Raw genomic sequence first — 12,675 nt, 5'->3', positions numbered from 1 at the left:
CATTTAATATCGTTGTTCTTCTTACATAGCCGAGAAATTTGAACTGAACAATGATTGTGCCCTTACGGGTTGCAATGGTGAAGCCAACTTTTGGCGGGTCAGCCAAATTATTGCTGCGAGTCACTAAGTGACCCGTGGGTCATAGGTTGCCGACCACTGGACTAGACAGAGGTGAGAGCTATGATGTTAGGAAACATAATTGACAGGAAAACATGTACAACAGGCATAAAACATAAACATATTTTAAAATGTATAAATAATTGTTACTATTGTAATGCTAGGAGTGTTAGAAAACAAAATGTACAAGTTCAAAGTTGTTGTGGAAACTGAGGATTTTGATGTTATGGGTATCACTGAGACTTGGTTGGATTTGAACAATTTTGATGAAATTTTTGTTGAAATACCAGGCTACAGATTATTTCCTAGAGATAGAGTATTGAAAAAAGAGGGAGGAGCAGCTTTATATGTGAGGAGTGAATTGTATCCTGTTGAGTTAGAATATATTAAAGATGGTAAAACTGAGGTTGAGTTAGTTTGGGCTTGTAATAGTGGATATAAAGGGAAATGTCTTCTAATTGGGATCTGTTATAGAGCACAAGGTCAGAATGTAGAAGTTACTGAAAAACTGTATAATAAGATCAGAATGTAGATGAAAAAGAAAATGTTACTATGGGAGATTTTAATTTCAGAAGTATTGATTGGGAAAATTTCAAGTCTGACAGTGAGAGGGATAGATTTTTAAAAATTGTTCAGGATACTTTATACACCAACTGATGATGGAACCTACAATAGAGAAAGCTATATTAGATTTAATATTAGCATCCAATGTGAATATTGTTGCGTCAGCAAGGTCACGTGACTAGTATCATGCCACTTCTTTCTCGAACCTTCGTGAATTGTCGAGAGATTACTAGATTGGGGGTAGTCTGGTATATATAAGATGGTCACAACGTGACGGGACAATGTGTAGGTAATGAGTAATTGAACTGCAGTCAGAGAGTGTGTAATTGAGTATTGTCAAGCACTAGCACGCGAGACATTCTAGCGTTTGTTATAGAACGACTGTTGAAATTAAGTGTATCGGTAAAGTTGTATTCGGTAAGAATAAACCAGTTTTATTTAAGGAAGGACTTGTGTCGCTAAAGTTTCGTGGGAACGAATTTACGGAAAATTAAGTAACAACTGGAGGCGTAACAATATTATAGACAGAGTTGTGGTTGATGAGCATTTAAGTACGAGCAACCATTATGCTACTAGATGTGAGATTTTACTACATGTGGAATAGTAGCCTGATTCCAAATTTGATGGAATGAAACATCATCTAGATTCTGCAGATCGGACTAAATAGTTGGGAGGAGATCTTGAACAGAGGTGGGAAGCATTTAGGGAAAAATTGATACGCATACAGAACATACATACCCTAGAGTAAAAAAAGGGCAATCGAGCAGAACAAGCCAGTATGGTTTAGTAAAGGTTAAAGAGATCATATTAGGGATAAACATAATAAATTCAAGAAATTTAAACTTTCTGGAAATATTAAGGACTTGGAGGACTATAGAAAATTAAGAGAGCTGGTTAAAAAGGAAGTTAACTTTTTCAGCACGGGCTCAGTCCCTGGGACCGATCTCATAACCATCTTATGCTTGTTATAGTTTCATGCTATAACTTTTAAATTAGTAAGCATATGTTAACAAAATTTGATCAATTTTTTTTATTAAGTCTTAAGCAATGTTTTTCTCTTGCCTTTTTTTTGCATGTTGTCTATCCAACATGGAAAGTAATTTTCATTTTAAGATTAAAAATACTTTTATGCATCAGAAAATTTTCAAATTTCATATGCAAAATCTTTATAATATCCAGATAGTTATCAAATGTTTCATACGAAAAAACTTTATATTTTATCTGTTATTTTCACTAATGAATAATTGTACAGGTTTGGTAGATTTGACTGATCTCATAACCACCATAAAAAATTAGGAAATAAATATAAATTATGCCTCTTTCATTCTAGAATGACTACAGATTATAACGTAAAAACATAAATGTTTAGACTAAATAGCTTAAATCTCATAACATTATACATTTATATATATTTATTAGTTTTATTATATTGACCTTTCAGCCATGCCTGGCTAACAATACAGAGGTTACAATAACATAGCACATATGCTCTCATGTTACCATATCCAATAACATAAAACTGACTTTTAGTCTTCACAAAGTGACCTGTCTTGGCTGTGTTTTAGTAGACTAGTATTTTATCAAATACAGTCACATTTCAATTATTATACATTATATATGTATATAGATTATTGCTATTTAGAAATAAGTTCTTAAACTTATTTTTCTTAAAACAGAGAACAGTAAATAAAGTAGTAAAGCAAACAGTTATCTCTTCTAGTTACGACCTTTGTACTCGGTTGCTGATTGATGTAGGTTGTTAAGCCTTTTAAAATTTTGCACATGGAGGATATGCAACAAAATAATTTTTTTTCAGGTTTTATATATACAGTTGAATAACCATAAAATCATAAATTACTATATCAATACCATAGAATTCCACTATAATTTATCAATCTTAATAACTAAGCTGTATCTGGGTCTGAAAAAAATATGAAATTTCAAGTAGACTAAAGACATAACCTACCTCTTTGAAATCTTGGTTTGAAACATGAAAATGGCTGAGAATGCCACTAGGGGGAGATTCTGAGCTTTCAATTAGTTATTGACATGTCAAATATTGAATTAAGTGTATATAAGTAACCATTTCCAAAAATGGAAAGAGGTGAGTGGGGCCACTGTGTTTGATTTGCTTAAAATAGTGGTATCTCAGCAAATAGAAAAGATAGGAGGTTCAGATTTTATATCATAGCTTGTCAATATCGGTAATTTGAATTTCTAATTCATAAGAAACTACAGACTTTGTATTTGGACATCACAAACATCTTATTTGAACTAAAGCTGTATTCAATACCGTGTAACACACAAAAATCAATATTTAGCATTTTTTTTAAATATTTACTTTTAAATTAAGAAATTAAATAATGTACAATACTAAAATTTGAATTATAATCTACAGTTTGATACCAAACTTACTGACATTAATTCATGAAATAGTAGTTCAATAGTATTTTGAATGCAAATCAACAAACGCGACCCGTACGGTGATGGTTAAAAGGGCAAAAACTGTGTATGAAAAAGGGTTGGCTGAGAGAGTTAAAGAAAACAAACAGGTATATGATGGGTAAGCAAACTGTTAGGATGTTCTCTTCAGTTATTATGAAGGAATATACAAGTATTATGCCTCAACCACAGCACTTAATGTATGGGGAAAATATTGGTGTAAAAGATATCATTTAAGTACCTAAACTGTAAGATAAAAATTGGGAAACCTTAAAATTGATAAATCCTCTGGACCAGACAACTTTTATCCCAGAGTTTTAAAGGAACTTAAAGATTTTGTTTGTGAATCATTAGATAATATCTGTTATAGGTCATAGAGTAGTGGAAGATTAGAAGTTGGCTAATGTTAGTCCAATATTTAAAGGTGATAAATATTGTCCAGGAAATTACAGGCCAGTTAGTCTTACATCAGTAGTTGGAAAGATGTTGGAGAGTGTGATTACAGACGCATTGCAGAGTCACTTAAAGCAGTTTGATATAGTGTCAAAGACCCAGTGTGGTTTCATTAAGGGAAAGTCTTGTTTAACAAATCTTCTGACATTCTTTGAAGATATTACTGCAAGAGTTGATGAAGGAAATACTGTGGATTTTTAGAAAGCATTTGATAAGGTGCCCTATAAAAGACTTGCTACAATAATTAAATCTGTGGGTATGGGGGAAATGTTATAGGATAGAAAATTGGCTGAAGAGTAGAAAGCAGAGGGTAGTAATAAATGGAGTTAGAACTGACTGGATCACAGTTACAAGTGGTGTGACTCAGGGCTCTGTGTTGGGTCCTCTGGTGTTTATGATTTATATTAATGATACTGACTCTGGAATGACTAACAAAATTTTGAAGTTTGCATATGACATTAAGATTTTTGGGGTGGCTAACTGTATCAAAGATGCTGCAGACTTACAGGGAGATTTAGATCATTTGATGCATTGGGACAATACGTGGCAGATGATGTTTAACTATCCAAAATGTAAGGTGATGCATGTAGGTTTTCACAATTAAAATTATTGTTACAATTTAAATGGGAATACATTAAATACTGTGATTGAAGAAAACAATTTTGGTGTTGTGATCAAAAAATCACTTAAGTCATCTAAACAGTGTTGAGCTCCATTCTTCAAGAAGGACATTGAATTGTTGGAGAGAAGAACCACTACGATGATACTTGGGATGTTGGGATTGTCCTATGAGGAGAGACTAAATCTCTAAACTATTTTTCTCTGGAGAAGAGAAAAGTCAAAGGGGATTGAGGTGTTTAAGATTATTAAGGGTATTGATAATATAGATCCATCAAACTTTTTCGTGTTTAGCAGTGAAAACAATAGGACAAGGGGTCATAAATTGAAATTTTGGCTGCATAGGAGTCATCTGTAGTTTAGATAGTGTTACTTTTCAAACAGGGTAGTTGGCTTTTGGAATGAGCTGCCTTCAAGGGTGGTAGAAAATTTAACAGAGTACAAAGAAAGGTTAGATGAATACACGAGTAGTAAGGGGTGGTTACAGATGGGAGATGGAAGGGACATCCTTGATGGGCTAATAAGCTCCTTTTTGTTCCTTTAAAATTTTACAAATTTATGAATTTATAATAAACATAATAGTCCAAGATTTCCCTAAAAATTAAACAAATTAGATGCAGTTAACTTTAAGTACTGGAAGGTAAATCTAGTTAACTTTAAGTACTGGAAGGTAGTTACCACAGTAATCTAAGATTTTGCCAATACCTAAAACAAGTTATTAATCCAGTAAAAGGTAGGTATAGGAAATAATACTGCTATAAGACATCATTAAAGAAAATATAAAATTCTCAAATAAAATGACATACTTCAAAACAAAGAATTAAGTAAAAGAAAAAAAAAACTTACCAACTTCTTTTGAATTGCTCTTTCAAAGCTTTTCTAGATTAATATACTACAGAATTGAAACAAACAGTAAAACTTCTTGGAAGTTAGTTTTGAATTTCATGGAGAAAAGTTACCAAACTTCAAAGCTTCCACATTAAGTTGAGCTTTAACAAATTATCTTTGTTTGTAGCTAACCCTACAATTTACACTCAGGATTTCTGTAACATGAGTAATGTTGATAGACCTAGTGAATCATCCAGGGGACATAGTTTATTTATAACCTGATCAAAAGGGATAATATTAACCTTAACGTATATTTTTACTTTGGATGGATATTTATAATTTGAATAAAAAGAATAACATGCACATGATTGTTCTGGCAGGGTAATAGATGTTATTACTCTGATAAAGAACATAGAACAGCTAACCACACACATTAGGTTGGTGAGAATATAAACATCCTAAAAATGTTAATATATTAATATTAAAACATTCCTGAAGGAGCAACGTTTACCTTGATATCTTCTCTGACTGAGCTACTATCTCTTTCTAATACTGAAGTTTCCACTGATGTTGTTTTTGTAGGCATGCTCCAATTGTTGTTACTGATAATACCTGAACTTGTTAAAGAATTTCTCTTCTTTTCTACTGATGGTGGTGAAGATTGTTCTTTTTTAATTTGGAGAAATGAAAGCCGTTTAACACATACTGTATAAGAGAAATTATGTGTGTTTAAAACATCAGAAATGTATGATAAAAATATAATTATATAACCATTAGAACCTAAAACCACAGGTTTCATACTCAGAAAAGCTCACAAATTTTTATGCTGAAAAGATATAAATGAATACTCGTAAACACCCATAAATATTTGTTGGATTAAAGATATGATAACTTAACAAATGGAATCTAGAATCATATTATTCTGTCAGGTGAAGAAAGAAAATTAACATATCTTTACTTTTAGAGATTATTATGGATATAATTCTGAACTATACCGAATAAATTCAAACACAGATTTGAGCAAAAGTTTAACTTTAATAAGTTAGCTACATTTAGAAACTTCTTAGATATACATACACATAAAATGCATATCAAGAAATACATTTTTTTAAATAAATAATAATGCATATTTTCATAGCTTTTGACACTAATGTTTCCTTATCTAAAAATAAACAAGAGGGAATCCTCAATAGCCACAGCACTTGAAATTATTTTCGGCAGGATTAGAGTAAATTAATCTTCAAGACTTTTTTCCTTTTTATTAACTACATTTTGTACACCAGCAACACCAAGTGCAGGGCACACACATATACCTGATTTGATTTATAAGTCATCAGGATCTCTACCAGCCTACCCTTAAATTCAAATTCTTTAAGGCAGGATTAGAGTAAATTAATCTATGAGACCTTGGGTGTGGTCAAATATGTCAATCAAAAGGATTTTACTTCCTGAATCCAAAACTGTGATTAGATCTCAAATGAGTCAAGAAAAGACAGAGCTATGAGATAAAAGTTTATACTTGGAAATACTCAAGAGCTATTCTATGAGCCGCTATGCTGTGGCTAACAATTAAAAAGATCTATTCTTTGAAATGGAAAACTTTTACCATCTGGTTGTTCTGATCCTTCTATATAGTCTTCTCTTTCTTCTTTGTTGTGTTTCTGAGGAGGACCAGACTGCTCTCCTGAATCTTCACGTAGTCTGTGGGAGAAAAAAGTTCTGGAAATTTACTGATTGATCAATGAATTTGTAAATCATAGAGATAGAAATATCTTCTAAAAAACTGTTTTCACATATTACCAAAACTATTTTCTGTTCCTCAAATCTCACAGTTTTTGAATCTATAAGATAGATAAAGATAAAAATGTTTACCTTTTTTTTCTATTCTCACAAACCTCGACACAAGAAACTTGACTTTCACTGTATTTGTTAGGAGATCTCACATCTCCTGCAGTGTACTTGTTTATTTCAGACATTTCTGAGTCTCTCTGGTTTTCTAAAGTACGCGAACATCGGTCTTTTGAAGATACGACCTGTGCTAAATAAAATGTCTTCATTACATCTAATAAGATCTCTAACTTAAAGTCAAGATGCTAACCTTACAAGATATATTTGATAGTATTCTTCTGTGTTTTCACTTATGATTTTATAGCCTCATCTAACATTACTGAACATTAGCCAACCGTAGACTAGTACAACCTAGTTTCATCTACCATCTAATGAACATTAGCCAACCATAGACTAGTACAACCTAGTTTCATCTACCATCTACTGAACTTTAGCCAACCGTAGACTAGTACAACCTAGTCTCATCTACCATCTAGTGAACATTAGCCAACTGTAGACTAGTACAACATAGCCTCACTTTCTAGGTTGTACTAGTCTACAGTTGGCTAATGTTCAGTAGATGTTCCTCACTTTACATCTACTGAACATTAGCCAACTGTAGACTAAACCAACCTAGTCTCATCTAACATCTAGTGAACATTAGCTAGCTGTAGACTAAACCAACCTAGCCTCACTTTACATCTACTGAACATTAGCCAACTGTAGACTAAACCAACCTAGTCTCATCTAACATCTAGTGAACATTAGCTAGCTGTAGACTAAACCAACCTAGCCTCATCTAACATCTACTGAACATTAGCCAACTGTAGACTAGCATAACCTTGTATACAGAAAGTCAACCATGGACATGCACAACGTAATCTAACTTATTAAAAACCAGTCAACTGTGGACATGCACAACTAACCTAACCTATTAAACATTAGTAAATAGTGGACAAATGTGTATGAGGATAAGAAAAACTTCTTTTGGTGCAAAAGTACGTGAAAGAAAACAGGAGAAACATTAGCCATTAGAAACATTAAAAATAACTATCGCAAACTGAGTTTAAGCATACCGAACATTGGATTTGGTTGATTTTGCTCTTCAGTTATTGTCATTACTCAGAGTAAATACTTTCACTGGAAAAACACATGAAGGTTTTATTAACAAGTAAAATTAGAACTTTAAATCTCACCTCCAATGTTTCAATTGTTTCTGTAGGTCCCTTATTTTCAAAGCTGTGATTTCTCATGTTTAGCCTTTCACTTTGGGAACTGAAGATATAAATGATAGACTTTACATATTAAATACACAACAGATAAGATTTAAATTAGTTTTATTTCAAACTTTTTCAAACACTTCTTTTAAATAAAATCTCAGACAAGAATAATGCTGTCTCACCAAAACAAAAACTAACTTCACTTTTAATACAGAATCCTAACTGAACATAATCCTGGTACCAGTGTTTGAAAACAGAATATTGTAGTACTCCTATCTTATTACTGGTAGTATACAGGTATTAAAATAACTAGGTAAAAACTAAAGATTCCAGATCTGCAATCCTCTGGTCAGCTACTTAGTTTTATCAAATTTATACGTTTAGTAACATCGTAATATTACAGTCAAGCAGAGATCTTAAATGTGTGTATTTCAACCTTAAACTTAAAGTCAATTCTGAAAACAATATACGATGCATAATGTACATCTAAGTTTCTTATGGGAAAAACTGTACGAACTGTCTTGAAATGCCATACTTTGTGTCAGATGTTTGAGTTTCAGGTGCATATACTTCCTGCTGAGATAACGATTGTGAACGGAGCTTTGCCGAACCAAACAGTGCTGAACCTGTGACATATTAATGACATCAGAGTTATAACTCAGTAAACTTAAACCCCAAAAGACAAGCAAACTGGTGTAGCATGTTCTTTGTTGACACGAGTATTTAATATATATATCAAACACTGAAAGAAAATCTCTGATAAAATATCTTAAATCCTTTTCTTACCATAGAGGTATACACAGCACACCAGATATTGCCATTATTATAATTTTTCAGATTGAAACTACTTACATTTATGGTTCAATATACAATAAATCAACCAAATATAAAGTCCTTCAAGTTTTGTTATTGTTTTCAATATTTTCTAATTCATTGGAATGCAACATGTCTGGTCTTGAAAGCATTAAATATATAGTTTTAAAGTTAAACTATTTTACATACCAAAGTCAAAATCAGGATTACAAAACTTTTCTGTTGAGCAGTAGACAACAGCAAGTCCAATATCAGATTCTGGTATTGGCCGCTGGTTCTTCCTAATAAATAATAAATAGAAATACTTATATTTCATATATAATTTCATATACATTTCATATATAAAGGTTGAAGAGTTACCAACAGGTCATACACAACTCATTTAAAAAATACTATAAGAATATAAAAACTGACAAACAAACAGAGTTACTAATAGTGAACTAAGAACTCCTCCAAGTTGCCAATGGGCCATTAAGAAGCCATTCAAAAGTTACCAATGGACAATTGTGGATTTAAGCATGTTTTTCATTGAATCTTGACAGACTTGGAAGGTATCAGTAAATATCTCTTATATAATTATCATGAAAGAAGTTTATGTTTGAAACATTGATTTTTAAGTTTTTTGTAGTTAAACTATCGAAAGTGATATAAATACTTTTGATACAAACGACATATCTGTTTAACAGCTTCACTTAAAATCAATTTGTATACATGTGGTTATAAAATATTAAATAAGACAAATATTTTCATAGCAGTAGAGATGGTCACATGAACACAGGTGTTCATTAGTCTTTCAGTTGTAGAAAGTCTACCACAACTGGCCTGAGGAGGTGTGGTCTTCAGGTGTTCTGTCTTCTATAACAGAAAGACTAATCAACATCCAGCCTGAGGACAGTTGTGGTAGGCTTTCTATAACAGAAAGACTAATCAACATCCATGTGTGGTCTTCTGGTGTTCTGTCTTGCCTGAGGACAGTTGTGGTATACTTTGGTGTGGTCTTCAGGTGTTCTGTCTTCTATAACAGAAAGACTAATCAACATCCATAGAAAGTCTACCACAACTGATTTATTAAAGAACTCTTGGCACCAACTGTAATTACAATTTGTATACACAAATTACTTTTAACTAAAAATGAATATTCTACAATTCAACATTTTATTTATTAATTTTTTCTTAAAAATTTCTTGAATATATATGAGATAAATGTAAAGAAAGGAAAATAAAAAATGTTATAAAAGAAATTCCTGTCCTTTGTCAGCCACTGTTTGCATACTGAGCTTATTTTTTAAAGAGCATTTAAATGAAGTAGGAGGTAAAGTTAACTGTGAATATAAAATATCAATGTTGAATCAAATAAATCAACACAAACTGAAAACAAAACTCATTTTTAAAGTCTTACTTCTTTATAGTTGAAAGAATGGTACGGACATAGTCTGGTGACTGGGAATATTCTACGTTATCAGAATATTCCATGACACAAAGTCCTGGTTGATTCCAAAAACTTGCGTTAACATCTTGCTTTTCTTCCAATAAAATGGCCTTTCCTCCACCCAAAGTTACAGGTAAATGAAGCTTTTTATACTGTGACCCAAAAACAGGTTGTTAAATAGACAATATATATGGTGACAATTGAGTATCTGTTGACTCAGTCTATCAACTACCATGCAAAATTTAATTGTAACAATTGAAATGACTTAGTATTGTACACTAAAATAACAACATATATACTTATATTGACATCAATACAACCTGACATTTGTCACTCATTACCATATATGTTCATTCACTAACTTTGCTCTTGGTTATATACTTTCATTTTATAAAACTCAGGAAAGAAAATCAGTTACTAAGTATAATGCTTGTGAGATGGTTCAGCTTGATGCGAGAAAAAAACAACAACCACAACAGATAAAAGTCACATGCTGTATTCTAAATCAGAAAAGATGTACATATATAACTTTAGTTCTAGGAATGCATTTCTGAGCTGCACATACTCACACACACAATGTAAAACTACATTCATTCACAAAAAAAGATGAGCAAAATTAGAAAATACACTCATTGCAGAACACTGCAAAGGTTATAATTGAATAATTGCAATAGCACCCAAAAAGCATTGGAAGTATTTCACTTCTCAAATTATCTTTTAAATCCAGATTACTCATGAAAAGCCTAGTTTTTTAGACCCACAATTCATGTCTGATTATGAGGTAAGACAGAAACCCATTTATGATAAGAGACTTGCATTACAATTAACAGTGCTTAAATTTTCTTAATCAATTAGCATATGCTTAGTCTTTATTGACTTTCAACTTTACTACTTTATGTACTAAAATACTTGTGATTTATTTGGTTATTCTTTTCACTTGGGGATCAATTTATTACCAGATCAGTATCTGGAAGACAATACTAAAGTGTTAAAGATCAATATAAAAACTTATTTAGTTTTAATTGTATTCAATAACAATGTGTTTAAACAAGATATTTGTACATCCACAGGAACCAATAATTACAACAATGTCCCTAATTGTTATTAATTTCACTAAGAATTTTCATTTGTGAATCCTCATACTAATTCAATTTACACCATTATTGGTGATTTAATTTCTGTTAATAATTGAAATTTCACACAAACCCCATTGTTAATTTACCTTGATGACATACTATTATTGATTTCCCCAGATGGCATAGAAATGTAGTCCACTAGCTGTACACATGAGCATTACTGGGATTTACAAATTGTGTTTGAAAAAAATAAAGGTAAAATTTGCATATTTTATATAAGACATGAAGGGATGAAGTAGCTTGTTGAATACAAAAACACTACTGTTACTAATATATCACAAGAAATAAAGTAGCTTCTTGACTACAAAAACACTTTCAAACTAAATTTTCGACATGTATTTATACCCCAACAGAGGCCTAGAACATTCTACGCACTACAAGATATTATGATGTAATAACAACTGATTAAAACAATGAGAAAAACTTAGAAGGTTCTAGTAATATAACACAATAATCTAACAATCACCAGTTCACATCAACTGAACTATACAATTTATAATTCATAAACAGTTACATAAACAAGCTTGCAATAAATTATTACTTCTAAAAACAACTAAATTTAACACTTGCACTATATATCTAAATTTTAACTCTTGGATTAAACTTAAATGGAAACAGTCATGCATATTTAACAATGCAAATAATCCAAGTGAAACACTAGCAACCAATACAATGCATCATATTAGTAATTCCAAGTATTGAGTTACTAGCAGCCAGTACAACGCACAATATCAGTACGTTCAAGTACTTAATACTAGCATCCAATACAATTTATTATAGAACTAGTTCCAAATATTGAATTGCTAGCACCCTATACACTGTATGATATCAATATATCATTGTACAACCTACCTGCTTAGCTGTAAGAAAAACAAATGTTTTGTCTGTAAAAAGTGTTTTTCGTCTAACTATAACATTAAAGTTGACATTATCTTTGTTTATGGCAGATTCACCAACTGGTGGCAAAAACCTAGTGAAAGAAACAGGTAAAAAATAAACATGTTTTATATTCTTTACAAATGATGCAAATAATGTAAAACACATTCCTACACAATCCCTGCAGTTTATAAATGTTTTATATTCTTTACAAATAATGTAAATCATGTAAAACACATTCCTACAAAATCCCTGCAGTTTATAGATGTTTTATATTCTTTACAAATAATGTAAACCATGTAAAACACATTCCTACACATACCCTGCAGTTTATAGATGTTTTATATTCTTT

General features: G+C 31.5%; 1 protein-coding gene across 1 annotated transcript in view; it reads right to left on the bottom strand.

The window, feature by feature from the left end:
• Nucleotides 1-12,675, bottom strand: part of LOC106473149 (nibrin-like) — a 58,907-nt gene that overhangs the window by 12,017 nt on the left and 34,215 nt on the right. Inside the window, exons 7-14 of the mRNA XM_013933830.2 lie at nucleotides 12,300-12,417; nucleotides 10,282-10,463; nucleotides 9,072-9,163; nucleotides 8,605-8,695; nucleotides 8,046-8,124; nucleotides 6,895-7,055; nucleotides 6,629-6,723; nucleotides 5,534-5,727 (exon numbers count right to left, since the gene is read on the bottom strand). Of these exons, the coding sequence (XP_013789284.1) occupies nucleotides 5,534-5,727; nucleotides 6,629-6,723; nucleotides 6,895-7,055; nucleotides 8,046-8,124; nucleotides 8,605-8,695; nucleotides 9,072-9,163; nucleotides 10,282-10,463; nucleotides 12,300-12,417 (1,012 nt within the window). The remainder of the gene's footprint in view (nucleotides 1-5,533; nucleotides 5,728-6,628; nucleotides 6,724-6,894; nucleotides 7,056-8,045; nucleotides 8,125-8,604; nucleotides 8,696-9,071; nucleotides 9,164-10,281; nucleotides 10,464-12,299; nucleotides 12,418-12,675) is intronic.

The sequence above is a fragment of the Limulus polyphemus genome, unplaced genomic scaffold, assembly GCF_000517525.1.
Source record: "Limulus polyphemus unplaced genomic scaffold, Limulus_polyphemus-2.1.2 Scaffold5930, whole genome shotgun sequence".
In the NCBI taxonomy this organism is placed as follows: Eukaryota; Metazoa; Arthropoda; class Merostomata; order Xiphosura; family Limulidae; genus Limulus; species Limulus polyphemus.
This window is presented reverse-complemented; position numbering and strand designations above follow the sequence as displayed.